General features: G+C 35.4%; 4 protein-coding genes and 1 non-coding gene across 5 annotated transcripts in view; 1 reads left to right on the forward strand and 4 right to left on the reverse strand.

Moving 5' to 3' along the window:
- LOC116161693 (Down syndrome cell adhesion molecule-like protein 1 homolog) overlaps positions 1 to 10,320 on the reverse strand; it is a 29,801-nt gene extending 19,481 nt beyond the window's left edge. Inside the window, exons 1-2 of the mRNA XM_031475139.1 lie at positions 10,201 to 10,320; positions 3,551 to 3,652 (exon numbers count right to left, since the gene is read on the reverse strand). Of these exons, the coding sequence (XP_031330999.1) occupies positions 3,551 to 3,652; positions 10,201 to 10,320 (222 nt within the window). The remainder of the gene's footprint in view (positions 1 to 3,550; positions 3,653 to 10,200) is intronic.
- A 1,914-nt stretch (positions 10,321 to 12,234) lies between these two features.
- LOC116159170 (ubiquitin-protein ligase E3B-like) lies at positions 12,235 to 15,288 on the reverse strand. Its single transcript, XM_031472110.1, has 6 exons — positions 14,911 to 15,288; positions 14,379 to 14,856; positions 14,037 to 14,225; positions 13,793 to 13,984; positions 12,929 to 13,118; positions 12,235 to 12,881 (listed from the first exon to the last, which is right to left on the reverse strand). Exons 1-6 carry the CDS (start codon positions 15,069 to 15,071, stop codon positions 12,565 to 12,567), a joined length of 1,527 nt encoding a protein of 508 aa, XP_031327970.1. The 5' UTR covers positions 15,072 to 15,288; the 3' UTR covers positions 12,235 to 12,564.
- Positions 15,289 to 15,436: 148 nt separating this feature from the next.
- Positions 15,437 to 16,615, forward strand: LOC116159171 (tRNA (guanine-N(7)-)-methyltransferase-like). The gene is made up of 4 exons (XM_031472111.1): positions 15,437 to 15,707; positions 15,754 to 16,045; positions 16,093 to 16,308; positions 16,359 to 16,615. The coding sequence occupies exons 1-4, from the start codon at positions 15,622 to 15,624 to the stop codon at positions 16,491 to 16,493; spliced, it is 729 nt and encodes a 242-aa protein (XP_031327971.1). The 5' UTR covers positions 15,437 to 15,621; the 3' UTR covers positions 16,494 to 16,615.
- Positions 16,616 to 19,151: 2,536 nt separating this feature from the next.
- On the reverse strand, positions 19,152 to 20,825 carry LOC116158959 (putative leucine-rich repeat-containing protein DDB_G0290503). The gene is made up of 3 exons (XM_031471838.1): positions 19,585 to 20,825; positions 19,362 to 19,536; positions 19,152 to 19,313 (listed from the first exon to the last, which is right to left on the reverse strand). The coding sequence occupies exons 1-3, from the start codon at positions 20,805 to 20,807 to the stop codon at positions 19,239 to 19,241; spliced, it is 1,473 nt and encodes a 490-aa protein (XP_031327698.1). The 5' UTR covers positions 20,808 to 20,825; the 3' UTR covers positions 19,152 to 19,238.
- A 405-nt stretch (positions 20,826 to 21,230) lies between these two features.
- Positions 21,231 to 21,392, reverse strand: LOC116160733. Its single transcript, XR_004143318.1, has one exon. It is a non-coding gene; the product is annotated as a U1 spliceosomal RNA (small nuclear RNA).
- Between the last annotated feature and the right edge of the window lie 687 nt (positions 21,393 to 22,079).

A 22,079-nucleotide genomic window follows, 5' to 3' on the forward strand; every position in this document is an offset into this window, starting at 1 on the left:
TGAGAGTGCACAAGTGCTGGTTCGGGTAGCTCAATTCGCAGCAGGGTTCGGTAGTAAAACCAGTTGAAAGCGGAGATCGCTTAATACATATATTGTTCTTCAATAAAAATAAAATAAAATAAGTTAAATCACAATGTAAATAAAGGTACGCCTCTGTGGACTGCCTCTGCACGTCACTGGATCTGACCGAAGTTGAACGGTCAGTGCGACACTTCCAGTGGATGCTGGACACTGGGGTTTCCGCTTCGGTTTGTTATATTCCTTTAACAATCGGAAGGATAATTAACACATAAATAAATTAAGAGTAATTAAGTGAATGTTTAAACAATAGGTGAGTGACCTTATTGATTATTATATAATATTATGGGGGATTCTACCTATATAGAATTCCCATACAAAAAAAAATGAAACGGGTTCTAAACAAAATTGACTGGACGTAATAAAATGAAATGGGGTTCTTTAATTAACTCAACAAAAAGTATCTGGATAGGGATTAGTACTAAAGCAGGATGGTTCTCAGGACTTAGGTACAAAGTACCGCCCTAAGATACCAAGACTTGGGGGAAGGTTTAGGATAACAGGTGTGAAAGTTGACCAGGTACACAGTACCAGCCGTGAGCATCTGGAAGTAGTTATCGGGAGTCAGACCGTAGGTGCAAAGCACCGGCCTAAGCTTCTGGATCAGGTAAGATATAACAGGGTTCGAAATTTAGGCCTTTGGTACAAAGCACCGGCCTAAGCTTCAGGAAGAGCAGGAGATCGGGAGGGTGGTTCTGGTAAAAGGTTTTGAGCTATAGGAAGGTGATCTCAATCAGTCCTCTCACCGACGGGACACTCGCTTTTATATTCAACGGCTGGTTACGTTTGGGGGAATATTTGGAAATGGTAATCGGGAAGGGACTAACGGGAAGTGGTATTTGATATGATCGGAAAGGTAGGTGGCGGCATCTCACGGAACTTCATGAAAATAGTTTTCATCATTTCTTCCTAAAATGATTATAAAAAGTATCATAGTTGGATTCCTTACAAGCAAAGAATCCGCTTACCACAAATATAATTCTTGCTGAAACCAAAATTCCTTTCATTAAAGAGAGAGTCAAGTTCCTGCTCAAAGTCTGCCTAGCAAAAATCATTTCAAACGACAGTCTACTTACAAATAAATTACTTGAGAACTTAATCAGAACAAAAAAATTGAACGACCAAAAACCTACAGACAAGCAATTAAAATTTAGTAACAGTTTATTTATTCAAACCGCCCTAAATGCCTGCAACCTTAAGGACATCCTTTACCGAGGGTCACATTTTAGTAATTATACTATCAATTACAAAGCCTTAACCAGTCCAATCGATGTGGACTTCTCCTTTGGACAAGACCTAAAAAACTTACCAAATCCCAATACGTATTTTGAGAACAAAATAAAAAGCCAGAACGCTTCTGCTACTTACACAGATGGCAGCAAATCAAAAAATTCCACAGGTGCGGCATTCATATGCACAACGTTAAACATTCTTTCAATGAGCAGCCTTGATAAGAAATCTTCTATCTATACAGCCGAAGCGTATGCTTTGCTTCAAGCAATCAGAACAGCTGTTGCATACCCTAACGATAACTTTAACATATACTCCGACTCCAAAAGTTCTCTTGAAGCTATCTCCAACAATAATTCTTCCATAAAAATTAATCCTTACATTCTTACAGCCAAAGAGTTACTATATAATGATACCGTAGCCAATAAAGACAAAAGAAAAATAAAGCTCTTTTGGATTCCTGCCTATAAAGGTATTACTGGTAACGAATCTGTTGACCTTCTTGCCAAGAATGCATCAAACAATGCCCCAGATTCATCGGTAAAAATTCCGTTTACTGATTCCAAAGAACACTTCAAAAGGGAATCAATTGAAAACACTTTTGACATGCTCGTCAAACAAGGGCAAACAAAAAGCAAACACTATTTTATAAACTATTTTAATAGCAAAAGACATCCTTGGTTTGATAATAAAAAACTTACGAGAAAAAATATTGTCACAATAAATAGGTGCAGATCAGATCATTATAATCTTGCGTCATCTCTCTACAAAATGGGAATGGTACCAAATACCAACTGCGAATGTGGTCATGAACTCCAAGATATCAATCACATTCTATGGCAATGCCCAAGTTATGATCATCTCCGAAAGGATTTCACTGAAAAACTTAAAAAATCTTGGAATTCATTTACCTACTCGCGTTGAGGCAATTTTGCACAATACTACTACCTCCATTTGTAATGTTATATGTACATTTCTAAATAATTGCAAGTTAAATATTTAACCTTATACTTATATACATTTTTTTATGTTTCAATGTGACAGATGTAGCATTATAATCTGTAAAGGTTTAAATTGCAAATAATAAAAAAAAATCCGCTTACAATTTCTGTATATTTAAATGAAGTACATACATACATTTTCGAATAAGGATAAAGGTGGCATATTTAATCGGAGTTACTCTTAATTATAATTGTTTAAACAAGACAAATTCGGGTTACGAAAATAAATGAGTCGAAACCCAGCGTCATCTGTAATTGTCGTGTTTTGCAGCTTAAGCTCCCATATAAATTAATTGGGTTAAACAAAAAGGACAATTTATGAGCACAATAGTTGCTACACATAATCTCACCTATACTAGTAGATCGTGATAGCATTTTCGCATCTCGACCTTTCTGGTGGATATCTTTAGAATTTACTCCACTTAATTATCAAGTAATGAAAAGATAAGGCGACACTAACCCCTTCATCACAATTAGAATAAATGTATACAGACTTTTCGCGAAACAGCGAGGTAATGAATAAAGATCTTTCGAGCGCTTACGTTATTTGCCGTTTAGTAGCTACATTAGCTACCTACTACGATCTGTAATCTGAAGCAAAGACTGGTCTATTTACCATAAGCTTCACTTTATTAAAATAAAAGCACTCCACGTTTCCAAAGCTAACAATAAAACAATCGACCCACGCTTTTCGAGTACATGCTTATATGAAATAGTTTTCAAGAGACGTGATGTTAAACACTCTCCTTGCACCGGACCTTTTTTGGTTAATTATTTCCATTACAATATTAATTATGCAAAAGAAATGTTTGCTCATTATAATAAAAGGCGTCAGAGTTACAGAATATCTGCAATGATAAAGCATAAATTTCTAATTAAAATTTACCTTGTAAGTATTCGATATAAACCGATAGCCTTAGTGGAGATTGATGAAGGCGGAAATTATGAATAAGGAGTAGCAATACGAATGTAAATTTTGGTAAATTTCATCCATGCAATACACCGTTACTAAGCGGGAGAATAAATGAAATGCTGTTTAATCGACCATAATAAATAATATGGAGAATACGATTTTCAATATTTCACTCTTGCTCCAAAGGCGATCCTTGGAGATTGCTTATAACAGGCTTTTAAGAATAATGAAATTTATGTTAAGTATATATTTGGAGGATAATCCGAAATGCATTCTCACCCCGTACAAAGATGCTTCACGTAATAACTAAGAAATATAATCCGCTTACCTCCGAGTGCTGCAAATGCACAGCTTGAAATCTATCGTCGCTGCTGTACGTTGTAAGACCGACTGTAAGTAGATGATAATCCTTCCTTCTTATCCATGATACCTGAAAAGAAAATAAAATTGGTTAAGACTTGTTGCGCGCTTATTTGGGATTTCTGTGGGCGATGACAGAATCGAATTCGTAGAGGGAAGACTACACTTTTTAACAAAACACGTTTCAACAGAAAGTTCCAGTTTCCGTGAAATGGAATATTGATCGTACAGAGTTGTTTACTTGAATTAATTGGCAATCGTACACCAATTATCTACATTGCTGGAAGTCGGGATTATATTGTACGTTATTTGTTTTGAATGTAACATTTTAAATCTATAATGGTACACTCACTTTCTAAAATCACTTATCCAACAATAATTCTTTATACGAATAAATTTTATTTTATTTTACCAACAAGCAACTTAATTGTACACAATTTCAGTTTCTACTGCAAAAAAATTCAAGAATACTGCGGTTAATTAAACAAATGGGGAAGGTTTAGAATTCCTAACACATCTTGCTCCATTTTTAGCGCATTTCCACAAAAATAAAAAAAATGCGCTATTGTGGCCACTTTGTCCGTCCGTCCGTCCGTCCGTCCGTCCGTCCGCTCGTTTTGCGACGCTACTAGTTCTTTATCTTAAGAGCTATTGTTCTACTTTTTTCGTTATTTGGTTCGTTATGGTGTCGAGTCTTGTACCAAGGAAGGAATTTTTTCTGTACCGCTTACAAAAGAAGTTATTGTAAAAAAAAACAAAAAACCGTTTTTTACATGTTCCATAATTTTACACTTTTGCCGTTTATTAACGATCCTAGAGATCGTTTATAATTTTGCATTGCTATCTGTCGTCTGCCTGTTGGTCTGTCCGTCTGTTCCTTTGTCTGTCTGTCCATCTATCTGTCCGTGTGAACGATAACTTTGTTTAGAAATGTTCGATCACTTTTACATCTCCGTTAGTTATGAACTGAATTGCATGAAATTCAATATGGGCATAGCTTTAGCCATATAATACGCAACGCCAAAAGTTGAATCGAATCGATTCAAAATTCACAGTGCCCTTTTCGCATCTCGACCATTTATAAACCGAATTGCAAAATTTTTACTTATAAAAGCATTTGAATGAAATTTCATACATAGGCACTTGGAATAAAGGAAAATCAACTGCCAATTTCAAAATTTGGTTTTGCGCATGCGCAGTGCCAACTTTTTTATTTATGGAAGAATTTAAACGAAATTTGATACATAGGCACTTGGGATAAAGGAAAATCAAACGCCAATTTCAAAATTTGGTTTTGCGCATGCGCAGTGCCAACTTTTTTATTTATGGAAGAATTTAAACGAAATTTGATACATAGGCACTTGGAATAAAGGAAAATCTAGCGCCAGTTTCAAAATTTTATTTTGCGCATGCGCAATGCCAACTTTTTTATCTATGGAAGCATTTAAGTGAAATTTGATATTTAGGCGCTTGGAACAAAGGAAAATCTAACATTAGTTTCAAAATTTAGGTTTGCGCATGCGCAGTTCCAACTTTCTTATTTAGAAAAGCATTGAAATGAAATTCTTCTCATAAACTGACATTGAAGTAGCACGACAAAAATGGATTGCCCATGTGCAACGCTATCTTTCAATATTTGTGGCCGGATTTTTACGATTTTATAGAAGTTGCATCTTACAAATGGGAAATGAATGCAAGTGGAAATGCGCTTTATGTAAATCGTTTACGATTACTTTTTAACTTGTTAACTGTTTAGACAATTATTTACTATGAACCCAAACCACAATACGCTGCCTTTGTAATGCTTTTACACCATCCAACACGCCTTTTCCAGAAACTTGAGACCCTTTGAAACTGTCTGCGAAATATTCGTAGGAAAACTATCTATAGTTGATCGGCTGGTTCTTGAGACCACTGGTGACTTAACAGCTATAAAGACAGCGGTCCTGAGAACCAGAGAACCATCGAGAATCTGACTTTGTGTGGGATGTTTACGCAAGCACGATTGAATGCTTAAAGAAAGCTCTATTAACATAGCTATAGCTCAGATCTATTTAAAAAATTTCTCATAAATAGGTACAGATCGAATTATAATTTTTAAGCTGGTACTTGTCAAGTTGACGAGAAATTATCAGAGAATTTTTTCAAAATTGATTAGTGAACTAACTACCGGAGCTCAAAAATTGAAAAGCTAAAAAAAAGCTCAAAATAATACAACCTTGAACAACTTCTGGGCTCATACTTGTCCTGCTCACTTGAGGAACGTTGTAAATAAGGTCTATTTGTATTTTATCCCCTCAGTTATTCCCTATTTTAATATTTGAATTTTTGATGTTTTAATGTATTATTGTAATTTTATGGTTTTGTTTTACTTTTTGCATCTTTTTGTGTATTTCTCAAATAAAAATCTTTTGGTGTAAATCAATGGTTTTCTATGCGGAAAATTAAAAAAGCGAGTGACGTCACTAATTTTATAACTTTGGGTTTCCTAGTCCTAAATGAACTTCAAGGAATCGAAAGCATTTTTCTCTCTTCCAGAATAAAGAAAGCCGTGATGAATGACTACATAGGTAAATAGGGATAGCTCAAATGATATACGCGAAAGCAAATCGAGAGTGAAAGCTAAACAAAAAAATGGCGAATCATATTGAAGGAAACAGTTATTTATTTTAGAAATCGGAGGAACGTAGAACCTTAGGTGGAAGTATTATCATCCTTTGTTTATTGCAGGTATGTTAAACTAAAGGTACCTACATATTTTTAAGAAAAAATATGATGGAAAAATAAGGAAGGCTTTACTTTTGAGTAAATCGATCCAATACCTAATGCATCCGTAGACGACTCATCTCTCGATACTATAAATAATTCAATATGCAAACTAAGACGAAATAGCATAAAAATCACCTCAATATTTTATTATTTTTCTGTTCGCTTTCCAATTCTCAACTCGAAGTAATCAAGGTATAAAACGGTTTCAAACAGTTCTGTTAGCAAAATACCGTTTACGAATACTTTTTGCTGAATTCGAAACTTGAAGCGTCAATTGAAAAATAGAATCATACATCCTTATTAAAAACGTGGCTTAAATTCAACTGTACGTTGTACACAGTGACTAAAAGCTTTTCATTACCAAAAGTAAATAACAAGGTCTTGTAAAACTGTGAGAAAAACCACCTTTATTTACTTACACAAGGCATGAAATGTAATATCTTCAACACGTTACCAAAGAACTTGGGAGGTATTCACCAAGGAATTTTTTTACACGTTTATATCGCAATCAAAGTAATAAGGTTTTTTGTTTCCCCTTTATTTTGTTTGAATGTTGCTAATTAGGATTACAAAAGTCGTCGGAGAATTACACGCTTCAGTTTTCCTACGCAATAGTGAGTTGCAAATTAATTAGTACGTGTTTATTGTGCGTAGTTCTTGTAGAGTTGACCGCAGTTTTACCACCCAAGGACCAATAAGAGAAGATGGAGAAAACAATATTTGTTATTCTAACTGTAAGCTTGCAATGCAAACATTAATGGTCCACAGAGCTGCTAATTTACGTAAGCACCTTTACACTTTGATCACACCTTAATTTTGATTTTACTGTTACAAATTATGTAATAAATAACCCTTGAACTTGGTTTCAATCACAGTATGTATGGTTGATTCCGAAAAGGAAAAGTTAATTAGAACTGACACCATTTCAATGTGTTCTTTGCTTGCAAAATACATTACAATTCAGATTTCTTTTTCGATTCTTCGTTTAATGTTTTACTACTGATAGTACAACGGATCGATATTTTTATCTTTGAGAAAGTAAAAATACATAAGTACGACTAACCTTATTTACAGTTTTTCTTCGACGTAGATGATATGGAGTGCTTACGGCTAACCTTGTTACTCGTCAATTGGGATTGATACCAGAGGATTTCTAAAGGGTTGCATACTTAAACTCTTTAGGCGACTAGTCTTGGGGTTGGACTTTGACGATTGATTGGATAACACCGATTTGCTTTCGATGTGAATTCTTTTCCTGATCAGTGGAATTGGGCTCGAAAAGTGCGTTTTGCATGCACACTCAGGTAAACTGAATTTTATTACGATTTGATTCAACTTTGAGAAAATCTCTTAGGTAAGCTTTTACGCCAAACCGCCCTTTTGCGTTAGCGGCTCTAATAATGAACTATTATTATTTGTTTGTTACAAACAGATTTCTTTGTTGTAACTCCCGTGCGTAGCATGAGTTAATTCCACCTCCCTTTTTACATGATATCACTGCACGGATACAAGGTAAAGTTTCCAAAGGAATTTGCACGAATGCGTTTGTTTATAATAGGCGACTGTCTTTTACTGAATGGAATCTGCACGATTGCGGGCTTTTTGAACCCCCCACAAACCACGAGGTCGCCCTGTGTTTACTCAAATAGTTCCTAAGCTCGGTTACCCAAACGCTAATGTATTTGGACCATACTTTGACCGGGTGGACCAACAAAACGCTAATCTGTTTACCAGCTAACGGGCGCCATTAAAATCTTGGTTTCAGCTCGACCGTCAAAATTCTAATGGTTTAATTTCCTGCTTATTTTGCAACGTTGCACAAGTAACTTTACAACGAGCTATTTCCAGCGTGTAATTCAAAACCAAAATCAAACAATGGGACGACAGACACAATTGAAAACAATTAATCCATTCAAACGTGTGAGAAGATTACGAAAGCTCGCTGCTATTACAATCGACAAAATAAAAACTTGAACTTAACATAAGTAATATTTGTTTGGTGGAATGTTCTTGAAACCTTGACTCTTTTTGAACTTGGACATGGAAACTCCAACTATTGTATTTTATCGATTTTCCTTAATACTTCTCAGTTTTATACGAGTACAACGAGGCTCAATCATTTAAAGAAATGAAATTTGGGTTTGGGGGCTGACGAAGTGTCACGGCCATCTGAATCAGGCTTTAGCCGTATTAAAAAAGAATGTGTTGTTAAAGAAGTGCATAAAGAATGTCTGGGAATTAGAGTTCTTGGGACACCAACTATCTCAGAATGGAACCAACGGTATGCGGACATAAACAGGATAAAGACAAAATATTCCACCACTGTGTTTCAATGATATACATTCACACAAACTACCTATTTAGAGGGGGGTTCCTCCAGGAATTATTCTTAGACACTTTCTTTTCCCAATCTATGTGAATGACTTCGCAGGTTATGTCTCATTATATAATGACTGCATTTTATATGCATACGATCTTTCAGCGATACAAAGATGTGCACCAGTTAGACGTGAAGTTCAAGTATGCAATTACATATATTGCAAATAACTGCTGCACAGCAATTAATGAACTAAACATAAAAAATCCAACAATTAATCCTCTCCCTGAGAACACATAATCGTTTCACACCCCAGCAAGTTTAAGTACTGTGATGGAACCGACGCGACTCTATGGGCGCTAAATTCAATTTAATTTGTTTACGGGATTTTATGCTTTTTACAAAATTTACCGTTACCGCTGTTAATAGGTAAACGAGGGCTACCCTATTCCCTACAACTTGTTTTCTTTATTCCGCACAACCCCCAATAAAATTTTTTTCATAGACAAACTCGCTTTCACTTGACAGATTTACGTGTTTCTGTTTATATTTAGGTACAGTATTGGAATTGTTTATTTATAATAAAATTTCTTGCAGAATTTCATTTCTTTTGCAAGTCCAATGTGTTACTCTTTTGATATTTGATATTAATATTTATTGATATTTGATCATTGTTTTAATTATCAGGTCATTTCAGGCAATTAATTTTGCTATACAGTGCTTGTCCCTTTTAAGCTTAAGTATTTTTGTGTTAACTACCTCAAGCGGGCTTTATTTGACTTCGGCACCTGCAGTAACGATGGAGCACCCTGCATGTTAATTTCATTTATTGTTAACGTTAATTCGGGGACAATGTTGATGTTGTACTTTAATATTTGATGTTTGATTTTGTTTAAATAATTGTTTTGTTGTTGTTTAGTTAGGAATTATGTGCGTAGTATTTGTAAAAGTTTATCTCCGTTCGTAGATAAGAAGTTTTCTTATCCCTGCGTAAGCTAAGACAAAGACGTGGTAAATGGAAGGTGGAAAGAAGGAAGTAAATAGAAAGGGAAGTTTGAACATGAAAAACACAAATATAGGATTTTATTTACAGTTAGCATTGGAAAGAGGATTCTACTTACTCCTTCAGAAACAATATTAAAAAGAAATCTGCTGTGAAAGTATCATACACACGGATTATGAATTAATTTTTTTAAACGTATCTTCATTGTAGTGTTAGCATAGCTGCGTGTTTGCCACGGGAAAAATTCGTGGAAACTATAAACTTTGATTAATTATTAATCTCAATCATGCTAAGGAAATTCAAATGTCATAACCTTAATGACTTAACAGGACATCTGTAAATTTAGCTTGCTAAAATGACACTTAATTTAAATTTGTTTGATTAATTCATGTTTACAAGTAGAATAAGTAATCACACTATTCAATGCATTTCCTGGTACAGAGCTATATGTCACTCACGTCCTGATAATGTACAACCGTATCGTACGCACGGCTGTTACTTACAACTGTCCAGAGAACCGTTTACTAACGATAATAAAGTTGGATGGTGTTGGTAACAATTTACGCTCTATAAGGATGAATTTCCGCACAATCTCCTGCCTTAATGGAATTAGATTTGTGGAAGATAAACCTAATCGAGTAAATACCATTATGTAGGTGCCACTTTGTTGGGCGACAGGCGTTACGTTAGTATATGCACCATTTCCTTGCTATAATATGTCAACAAAGGGAACAGTATTAGATATAAAGCCTTCCTTCCTATTTACAATGACTACATTTTTCTTTGAGTGCTGATATACCTAAACTCATTTTGAATGTAATGCGTTTGCGAAAACTTAATAACTTGCGATCGTGATTCCCAGATGACTACACAGCTAAACGTTGCGGTAGTGAAGAGTATTCAGGTTGTTAACCGCTTCATCACCGCTAAAGTTCTTGAGGTGATGAGAAATTGACGTGCACGGTAGGAAATTTAATATCGTCGCGGAACTTCCAAGAGCAAAAGTCATTGCGTGAAGGTTACCCTGGTGTCATTTACCTTACGCTCGGTTTAGTACCGTTCAGTCGACGTTAATTAAATGGGAAATGTTTAAACATTGACTTACACCTTTAATTCACAGTGACACAGATTATTTTTTTCCTGATTTAATGCGTCGAATTTCCAACTGCGTATAGTTACTATTGATCGTCGGATAGCCTGTAATTCTGCTGTCAGTCGGAATTCATTATTCCGCACGGCGACGTTTTGTTTCTTTTAAAAAAGCAAACGATTTAATACCTTTTCTGGTATAAAATTGCTGGAGAAAATCTCGATCAGGTAGTTTCGAGGTTGTGTATGTAAGAAAATAATTTGAGAAAAAGCAATAGGCGTTAATGATTTTGTTATGACTAAGTCAAAAACGAACTTGCTAACGAATTTACCACTGTTGATTGAGGTTGCATCTATCTTTGTCGGAATTCAGTAAAACTTTTCATCGTTATATAGAGACCTCAGTGCAGAGATCTTAACGCTTCAGCACTCCCACGAACAACGTTTGTGTACTTTTCAGTTGAAGTCATACTAAAAGGAATCTCGTTCATATTTATTGCTGTGGATAATGGCACCTGCGTTTGTTACATTTTATTCATTTCAGTTTAAAAATAGGTAATTGTTCAGAGTGCTGATATGATTAATCCGTACGGATCGTCGATGTCAAAATGTAAATGTATTGAACTAAAATGTTTGCGGTTTTTATTTAATTGTTTGAAGCAGCCGGCTGCGAAACATCGGCAATTTGAAATTCTAATGCCTTAATTGAATTTTTAGCGCATTTTTGAAAAAAATACGCTATTATATTCGTCATTGCTGGCAGGCCGGCTGTCCGCGTTAGATCTCCACAACTACAATAGCTAGAGACTTCAAATGTTCACTAAAAGCTTTCTGCTATAGTGTAGATGTGCAGGCACTAGTCTATTTTGAGTTAGATTACTTGTGAGATCGATAATTGAAGAAAATAATTTCGATATTGGTTTCGGAGGTGCTATAATTTTACCGTTAGATAGCGTTACCAGTATAAAAACTTATTATTTACTTTGTGATTTGTTTTACACAATGAAGACGTACGGTCAATTGAAATTAAATAATATTAATTATTTAACGCAGCCAAAATTACTCGTGAGATCGATAATTTTAAACTTCGCTAATAAAATACTGACCTGCATTACCAAAAAATGCGCTTTAATCATGCATATGCTGATTTACAACATTTTTTGTATTTACTGTTGTTTTTATTTTTGTTATTTAACTAATTCATTTACAAGAATATTTTTTCATAAGAAAATGTTGACACATTTTTGTAACTTTTATTAGCCCCTGTATCGGCTAGGCAAATTAGTAGTGATTTAAAACTTAAGGGTTATAATCCACATAAAAATACCTTCAAAATCAGGTATCACTCGACCACCCATTCGATTTAAAATTTTGGGGGCGCTTGTCACCCCCGCTAGGGCTTTGCCCTCAGGGGGGCGAAACTAGCGAAAAAATTGTTCCCCCTTGAATAAAAAATTGACGGGTCCGAGTATTTTTTCGTAGATGTTTTGAGGTCCCCAAAATAGGCTCTGTTTCGTTTTCAAACGGCCACCCGTGTATAAATAAATAATACAGGCCCCAAAATAAAGAACAAGATTGATGTTGAGTAAAATCCTTGCTGTATTGTTAGATTTGTCAGATTTTCAAACAAACTGTCTCTCTTGGAGTAAGACACTGGGGCAGGCGCAATAGATGCAAGGGTCAAAGTGTGTAGGCGTGAATTGAGTACTCAGGGACATCTTCTCTTCTAAGTACAAGTGGCACATTTCAATAGAGCTATATTTTTAGACAGCATTCCTGCATACTATCAATCACACGTAAATTTTTAATATTTTATACGAAGTATAACAAACAAATTAAAATCCCCAAGACTAACACACAAGCCAGTAGTACTGCCCTTACCTGTTAATATATCTAACCTTAGTTGAGTCAAAGTATTTAGCGCAGTGTAATATAGCGAACACAACAGAACAATCTTATGCACTTCTGGACTACCCAGTGCCCTATATGATTTCTGTACATTCGCCCGATTCACACGAGCCTCAATGGCTCGCTTAAAAAAATTCGGATTCGTACGATTCTGTGAAGATGTAGCAGCTTGAGGCGATTCGACGTCTTTTACTAATTCCGCCAATGACTTCCCTAAAAACTACTGTGTAAACGAGCAGATGCTCGTTTTTAATCTTTACCGATTAAAATTGAAACGATCTGCGTATTCCACAAGAGATGCAGCTGTGTTTTGACGTGAGGCATGGCGGCGTGCAATTCGGGATCCATCGACTGAGCGAACCAGCCTAAAACTGGATGCCAGTGTGTTAAATTGGACTGCTTTGTGACGACGTAGTGTTGACAGCTTTCCAGTAGACCTGTGATCACGACCTGCAACGCTATGCAATCGGAAACAGTATCATAATCATTAGTAGCGACTGGATTTCTATGCACTAATTTAACAGTGTACAGACTAAATAGCTGGGAAAATTTCCTGAAATTAAATAATTTTCACTACATTGGGACTAAAAATCACAAATATAATTTGTTTCAAGATAAGCATGTGTTATCGTCGAGCAGATGTTCGTTTTGACGACGCGTAATTAAATTAAGGAAGGGGGAAGGAAAGTGGAAAAAGGTTTTAAATAAGCGAACCGGACGTTAATCGTGGCTTTTTGGTGGTAGACGTTGAAACGTAGCCGTTTGCTTTGATTGTAAAGTTGTGTAGAAGAAAGGTAGAGTGTTTAAAGAATGTGTTTTCACGTTTACGAAAAAGATAAGTTGAAGTGCTGAAGTTATCGAGTGTTAGTCGCTGAATAAACGCCTTTCTTAAAGGTCTTCAAGTTATCAGTTAAAGGGCCTATACTATAATTGTAAATACAACGAAGTCAAACAGGTGCTTATGTGGGACCGTTTCGTTTGGCATTGCACATAGCATTATTATTTGGCGCCCAACGTGGGGCATGTAGCAATATTATGCACTCCCGCAAAATTTACTGTGGGAAGCGAGAAAGCACACAATTGCACAGAAATCCAGTCCCGAGTCATTATAGTGAATTGCTTACCGTAAAACATGGAAAGGCCACTTCTTTTAAAACAGTTTCTCGCTCAATATATGCCAGGTGAATGAGGTTGGCAAGTAGACATAAAGCGTAGTTGCCCTCCAGTGTATTAAAAACGATTCGCATCGATTGTTGACTAGCTAACAGCTCTAAGCTCTTATTAAAAATACTGTAATTAACTAAAACGGTTATGCACTAAAAAACAACACGAGAATCACACATGAAACTTTCGCAAAATACCAAAAACCTCGGGTGTAATCGTCTCAAGGTGTTGCACCAATGCAGGCACTGACAGTATGTGAATCAAAAACATACTCATGAACTTATCCGAGAATTCGGCGGCAACCAAAGGGCGCAGCGACAAAGTTAAAATTGCTGAAAGAGACGCATGCTTAAATGCGACTTTAAGCCGCCCAAGACCCCTTACAAGTAAATTCTGAAAAACATACCTTAATAACTCGCATTGCATCTGCAGATCATTATAGAAAATTGAGAAAATAGAACTTTTTTTAAATCTATTGAGGTAGATCTATTAAAAAATTCCCCAATTTTCGATGACATGCTAACTAACTAATAATATGGCAATTACCTTAAGAACCAAATAGAATCCTTTATGGAATAACTTCCCCATTATATTGGCACATAATTGGTTCATACCTAACTTTAAAACTTCGACGTTTTTCGCTTTTAAAACAACCCACGTGTTTGTATTGGTAAACGAAACTAACATATGTAAATATAATAATACAGTTTTCATATCACTAGCGTACTCAGGCTTTAATTCCTCTAAATAATCACAGCATTTCCAAAGTACGTCATTTGTATAGGAGATCCATTGCATCACATGGTCTTTACTTAGAGCCACGCCGACGTAACTTACTTTCGGCGAGTCCGATTCCAAAGAGGCGATTAGGTAACTGCACAATTTGTCGAATCGATCCCTATCACGTTCCTTGTTGAAAACCAGAAGCAGCAGTTTCACCTGGGTGAAAATTTGAGTGGCAGATATCAGCGCTGATTTCGCATCATTTTCGGGGACTTGAGGTACGATTGCGTCAAAATTTTTTCTGTAATTATACACTTAGCAACAAATTGTGTAAGTATTGATAGTGTTTTCTTACAAAATGTTACGAACAAAGCTTGTACGCGTAAGATATCCTCTTACATTTGATTGAATTATTATCGCAGCGACCTCCTTTCGCTTCTCTAATGCGCGTTCTTCTCGTGCCGCTTTTGTCTGCTCCAGAAAGCTCGATTTTGTGTCTTCTGCCTTGTTGAACATACTCAGTTGGTGGTTGAATATACCTTATTTTAGTACTATTAAGGATCATTGGCTAATATTTGGTTTTCGAGGATATATTTATTAATTTTAATCGGATTAAACGCAAGTAGGCTCTATCACAGAATTTTTGAAGATTTATTAAACTTTAATTAATTTGTTGAGAGAATTGGTTAAAAGATGGATGGAATTGTCATTTTTGACAAAAATGTAAACAAGTACCAGCTGATCAGTCACAATCCGGTGCAACCCTACATAGGGTGTTTTGAAATTACAGGCATATATTTTATACCAGAGGTCGAGCCGAATTATACGCAAAAACGGCAAAGTACGATACTACAATTTTTTTTATAACATTCTTCGTTTCTCACAGAAGTGAAGCAATGGCGAATAATTCATAAATGCTATCAATTACCAATTACAAATCAGTAATTGAACCGCAAAATGTAATCATCCTGTACAACCACGTGCTCTTGTTTGCATGTCATAACCTCAAATTATATTTTGAAACATAACCTCTCTTTATAACTTTTGAAGAATTTTCTATTTCGTAATGGATTTAACAAAATCCTTACCTCAGAAAAAGTATTACCGACAAAGAGCTCATTCAAATCCCATAGCCGATCATTGCTTTGATTAGTAAGTACAATGTGTCCGACACAAAAACATGAAACACCACTTGCAGTCCACGAACTCCAGACGATATGGATTGGTTCAAGTATTATCCAAAGAAGGTGGACAACTCGGAGGTGGAGTTCGCCGATATCGGCTGCGGTTATGGCGGTTTACTGGTAACACTCTCCCCCATGTTTCCGACTACGTTAATGCTAGGAATGGAGATTCGAGTGAAGGTGTCCGATTACGTTATGGATAGAATCGCAGCGTTGCGTGATCAACATCCGGGAGAGTATCAGAATATTGCGTGTTTGCGAACAAATGCCATGAAATATTTACCGAACTATTTTAAAAAAGGCCAGGTGAATTTTTCCGTTTTAAAACTGTGGGATGATCTGTATCATTTTAGTTAAGGAAAATATTTTTTCTGTATCCGGATCCTCACTTCAAAAAGGCTAAGCACAAATGGAGGATAATTAATACTTGTCTGTTGGCGGAGTATGCCTACGTGTTGGCAGTTGGAGGAATTGTGTATACGGTTACCGATGTGAAGGACTTGCACGATTGGATAGTGAAACACTTTACTGAACATCCATTGTTTAACAGAAAACCCCAGGAAGAATTGGTAAGTTGCAATTGGACTTCTCAGTAATTAATATCGTGCAATTTTTACAGAGGTCAGATCCAATTGTGGACAAATTATACAGCAGTAGTGAAGAGGGACAAAAGGTAACTAGAAATAATGGCGACAAATATCTGGCGGTCTTTCAAAGAATTGCAGATCCGTTCAATTCAAATGTTATTGTATAACTAATACTATGATCTTGTGTTGGAAAATGTTCATTTATCTGGAAAAAATTCAGATATTTATTCCTGAAAATCCTAATGTATTGTAGTAAATGTAATATATTTAAATATAGACATAAACTGTATTGTTGGGTGTAATTAATGTAATCAGTATGTCCATGCCTCTTAAAATCATGAATTCCAAATTTCATACTGTTTTGCTAAATGAAGACATTCCATTTAGTGTCAAACAACTTAAGTTATCTTCAAATATTCATTCCACTTTCTTCATTCGTGTACCATATTTTATACTCACACTGGGAGATGATCACATATGTTCTCAAGGGGCACTGGATGGATTATCACCTGCACAGAGGGGCAGTATTCGATTTTGTAAATACTTTTTAGTATTCAAATCCTACTTCGCAAAGTATTTGGATACTTCGTAAAGTATTCGAATACTTCCAAAGGTATTTGAATACTTTGAGAAGTATTCGAATACTTCGCATAGTATTTGAATACTTAACTTCCCAATCAAAAGTTATAGACTAGAAACCAATTTCGAAAGAAAATTCAAAGGGCTGTAACTTTTGAAATAGTAGCCCCATCTTGGAACTATTTGAATTATGGATTCTACAGGCCACATTCTATAAGAAAATTTTTTTTCCGGGTCGATCTGTGACAATTTTTTTTTCGGACCTCAAAAAAAGGCATATAATAACCTTCCTTTTTTTACCAAAAATCGACTGCACCAAAATTTCTCAGGAAAACACTTTTTCTTATTAATTTTGGTGCGTAGAATCCAAAACAATTCGTACTTTTTCGATCAGACTTCTCAATCAAAGTTATAGACTAGAAACCAATTTCGAAAGAAAATTCAAAGGGCTGTAACTTTTGAACTATTAGCCCAATCTTGGAACTGTTTGAAATTATGGATTCTACAGGCCACATTCTATAAGAAAATTTTTTTCCGGGTCGATCTGAGACAATTTTTTTTTCGGGCCTCAAAAAAAAGGCAGTGTATAACCTTCCTTTTTTACCAAAAATCGACTACACCAAAATTTCTCGGGAAAACACTTTTTCTTATTAATTTGTGTGCGTAGAATCCAAATCAATTCGTACTTTTTCGATCAGACTTCTCAATCAAAGGTTATAGACTAGAAACCAATTTGGGAAAAAAAATTCAAAGGGCTGTAACTTTTGAACTAGTAGCCCAATCTTGGAACTGTTTGAAATTATGGATTCTACAGACCACATTCTATAAGAAAATTTTTTTCCGGGTCGATCTGAGACAATTTTTTTTTCGGGGCTCAAAAAAAGGCAGTGTATAACCTTCCTTTTTTACCAAAAATGGACTACACCAAAATTTCTCGGGAAAACACTTTTTCTTATTAATTTTGGTGCGTAGAATCCAAAACAATTCGTGCTTTTTCGATTAGACCTCTCAATATAAAGTTATGTACAAAAAACAAATTTCGAAAAAAAATTCAAAGGGCTGTAACTTCTAGTAGCCCAATCTTCAAATTGTTTGAAATTATGGATTCTACGGGCCAAATTCTATAAGAAAATGTTTTTTCCCGGTCGATATCAGACATTTTTTTTTCCGGCCTCAAAAAAAGGCAGTACTTTTAAGTTATTCAAATATTTGAGAACAATTTAGAAATGTTTAGGGAAAGTTTCCATTGTCACAAAATCAAATATAAAAATCCGATACAAATGTATACCGAACGATCCTGGAGTGAAACTTTTTGATTCGATAGTCTACGTAACTTAAAAACAATAGGGACCTTTCTTATATCCTTAAGACCATGATGTGTACCAATTTTCAAAGCGATGGCACGTTTCTAAACAAACTATCATGCACACGGACCAACGGATGGTCAAAAATGGATCTGTTCCAAAATCGCTAGGATTAATTTCAGAAAGGCGTATGTATCATGTGCACGACGTACGATCGCTTTGAAAACTGGTACACGTATTCTTAAGGATATAACTGGTATAAGAAAGGTCCTGGTAGGTACCTCCTATATAATAATAATATTACGCTTTTACTCCCCTTAAATTTGTATATAACAATAGAAATATAAAAAAAGCTAACCCCCAATCAAAGTATAACATGATTTTTTAAGTAGTATTAAGACTTTTATCTAGTATACTATTTTAAATTTTTAATGTATTTGAGTGAGAAGTATTCGAATACTTTTGAAAGTATTCGAATACATTCTAAAGTATTTGAATACTTATTTTTTAAAGTATTTGAATACTTTTCAATGTATCTGTATCTAGTATCCGCTTGTGCTGGACGTAAAAGTATTTAGTATTCAAATACCTTTGATTTGTGTAAAGTATTTACTATTTAGTATTCAAATACTTTTTGAAAGTATTCTGCCCTGCTCTGCACCCGCACAACATTAGGTTTGTAGGAGTGTTAGATTAGCACTAAATTGTTTAATTAACAAGGCCTAGGTATTCAAAAAACCTTGAGACTCTTTTTACCACAATTGAAAAACTTCAATTATTCATATCTTACACAATGCGTACGTTTTGCCTAGAAAAATTAATTTTTAATACCTTCTATAATTCTCCATTAAAGAAATATCCAAAGGGAATTTTTTCAACATTTTCTCTGTCCGATTGGCATAGGTAGTAGAAGTAATAAATGTTAGGGCAGAAAAAATTGAGTATTGCAAAAAAATAAGACGTGTAATGTATTCTCTAATACAAATTTTTTAACCTAAATAATTTTCAGTAGTCCACAGGTATGATTTATCACAGTTGAGGACACTTGTGATGCGGTAAAATCGGAAGTTCCCCAGAATCATTTGCATTCAGCTTGAAAGTATTCTAAAAAGACATACGTTAAGTACCTTCTCCTACTTTCCGAGCACTCACCAAGGTTCCCAATAGTTCGATAGTTAAACAAGTCTGCTCGTGTAACTGAAAGATGGTCTTATCCAAAGAGGTGAACGATTTCAAGTTAACGGCCGCTAGTTGATCCAAAAGCACTTGCACGTTCATCACCTTCTCTAATACACCACGCCAGGTGGTGACTAATACTATTATACACCTACAGCAGAATTAAAGTAGCAACATTCAGAGTCAATTATACCATTACCGATTCAATTTTTGGTGATTTTCACTCATATGCGTCACTTGCTCATCAAAAAATTTCGCTGCGCTCAGCGAATCGGTTAATTTATCTTCCACTTCAAATAGCTCATCCTGACAGTTCTTCAGCGATATTTTCAAGTTAAAAATTTCGGAATTATCTTCGCTCGAATCGCCCGCCACGTACGCCTCGATGTCGACGAGCAATTTCCGAATAGACAAATACTTTAATTCCGACCTTTTGAGATGTTTAATAGTCTTCTGCAACTGTTGCTCGACTATTTCTCTCTCTCCGCAAAACGATTCTATTTTCTGCTTACACAAGATATTGTTATCTTGGAATAGTTCCAATTGCATGCTTTGCTCTTCTAAATCGGTGGTAAGTTGTTGTACCATGTCGGATTGTTCTTTCAATTCTGCCATTGTCGTTTGCAAGGTCTCCTCTTGAGTTGAATATCTGATTTCGATTTCGAGAATTTTACTTTGCAAATTTAAATTGTCTTCTGACAATTTGGCGTATTTTTGGTCTAGCGCGTTCAAATCGTTTTGTAGTGCGGACTTATCTTTTCCTAATTTATCAATTGTTCCCTTATATTTGTAATCTAGGTAGTGAAGTTTGTTTTGTAGCTCAACGTTGTTTTTTAATAGTTTATCCTTTGCTATCTTTTCAGATTCTAGTTGTTCAGTTGTCACTCTTAAATTTCCATTTGCTTCGTTCAATTTTGTTTGTATTGCAACGCAATCTTTTTTCAAAAAAATAGTTTCTTGTTCAATTTTTTTCAAAAAAGTAGTTTCTTGTTCAGATAGATTAATTTCATTCTGCAAATGCAGGTGCTGAATATTACCTTTTAACGTCATTATTTCTCGGTTTAACTTCAGACAACATTGGCATATTGTCCGATTTCTTTTGTTTAACCGAATTTCTAATTCTTCTTTCTCAATTAGTGTGGATTCTAGCGCACTGAGCAGCTTATCTTTGTCTTTCTGCAGTTCGTCGCGTTGTGATAGAAACTCACTGCTTTGCAAGGTAACATCATCATATTTACATATAAGCACTTCGCATTTCGCCTGCAATTCAGAAAGCTGTTCTGTACGTTCGTTGGTTAGTGCTTTGTTCTTTCTAAGATTTAGTTTCAATTTAACCAACACACTTTTCAATCTTCGAACCTTTCTCGAATGTACAAGCGGTTGAAATGCTCCAATGTGATTTCTTAAATTGTTGTACTTCATAACAAGATCATTGTTACTTATAACTGTAACAGAAAAAACATTAAACAAAGCATGATCACTGATCAGACTGAAGATCAGATTTAGTTATTGAATAATATATGGTCAATTGCAAACAGTACATTCAAGGAAAACCTTAAGATAAAACAGACATAAACATATAATTTAAATTAAAAGTGATTCTTGTCTTTAGAAACGCCAGGAAAATTTTTTTCAGTGATGAAATCTATGAGCAAACGGCCTCTCCCATAAAATTTGCACGTTATAGCCTTCAAATAAATTTTTAAAAATGGGCTGGTGTGAATAATAGACTCAAAACTCAGTGGACGAGCGTTTTGGTCTAAAATAGCCGCAACAATACCTAATGAAATGTTGAGTAAGTAAATACTCAATGACTACACAAACTTTGTTTAGTTTAAATAAAAACCGGGACAGCGCGTACGCAGTCCCGACTACCAAAAATTACGCGCCCGAGTTATCCACATTAGGGATAATCGCAGGAGTCAGCCCGATCGTAGTGCAATGAGGGGGCCTCATCCTGGGGGAACCGCCTTATTGATCACGGTAACCCCTACGCCAGGTAAGTATGCTCTATCGGCATCTTGCTCAATGTCATATTCAATAGGCAACGGAATATCAAGTGTCTAAATTGTTAGTGGCGCCAGTATCCGTTAAATCCCTTAACCATTTTAAAGTGTGATCTATCGGTTGTCTGATGCTATCTTTGATAATCAATCGTAAATTACAGTCTTCTTTTGTTTATTATGAATAAGCAAAGAGTCTAAAACAGAGTTGAATTTTGAGAACAATTAGGAACTCATCCAATCGTAAAAATAGAATGAATTTCTACACGATCGATTATTACATTGAAATCTACACAAACAAAAGACTTTAGAAAGATCTTTGCGCAGATGTTTACGTTCAGAGACCTATTGCTAGATGTCATACTGTTATTGTAATTTGTGAGCTTCTCAGGATCTGCTATAATTAGTGGAGTTCTATAACAAAAAAAATATGTTATGACATAGGGAGTTTTGGAAAACGCAGAAAATGGGTGTTGGCAAAACAAAAACCCAATTTTCTATCAACAGTATCCTGTCCCTAAATAAAAAACCGTTGCACATAAAGGTGCTACAGAAAAATTCGCGCGCACTGTAATGTAAGGGTGGATAATTTGATTTAACGAGTGGTGGCGCCACTAGTAATCGGGCAACTTGAGTTCTGCCAAATGTTAAAACCATATTAACGAAAATACATACAAAACTACCCATTGCC

The sequence above is a fragment of the Photinus pyralis genome, unplaced genomic scaffold (assembly GCF_008802855.1).
Source record: "Photinus pyralis isolate 1611_PpyrPB1 unplaced genomic scaffold, Ppyr1.3 Ppyr1.4_LG1, whole genome shotgun sequence".
Lineage (NCBI taxonomy): Eukaryota > Metazoa > Arthropoda > Insecta > Coleoptera > Lampyridae > Photinus > Photinus pyralis.

Coding starts and splice junctions, on each gene's coding strand:
- LOC116159170 (XM_031472110.1), bottom strand. CDS start 15,071: ATGTTCAACAAGGCAGAAGACACAAAATCGAGCTTTCTGGAGCAGACA. Junction 14,226..14,378: donor GATTCTATTTGGTTCTTAAG/GTAATTGCCATA, acceptor TATGTTTTTCAG/AATTTACTTGTAAGGGGTCT. Junction 13,985..14,036: donor TTGAGACGATTACACCCGAG/GTTTTTGGTATT, acceptor GTTGTTTTTTAG/TGCATAACCGTTTTAGTTAA.
- LOC116159171 (XM_031472111.1), top strand. CDS start 15,622: ATGGATTTAACAAAATCCTTACCTCAGAAAAAGTATTACCGACAAAGA. Junction 15,708..15,753: donor GCCGATCATTGCTTTGATTA/GTAAGTACAATG, acceptor CACCACTTGCAG/TCCACGAACTCCAGACGATA. Junction 16,309..16,358: donor GAAAACCCCAGGAAGAATTG/GTAAGTTGCAAT, acceptor CAATTTTTACAG/AGGTCAGATCCAATTGTGGA.
- LOC116158959 (XM_031471838.1), bottom strand. CDS start 20,807: ATGAAGTACAACAATTTAAGAAATCACATTGGAGCATTTCAACCGCTT. Junction 19,537..19,584: donor AATCACCAAAAATTGAATCG/GTAATGGTATAA, acceptor ATTCTGCTGTAG/GTGTATAATAGTATTAGTCA. Junction 19,314..19,361: donor TCGAACTATTGGGAACCTTG/GTGAGTGCTCGG, acceptor ATGTCTTTTTAG/AATACTTTCAAGCTGAATGC.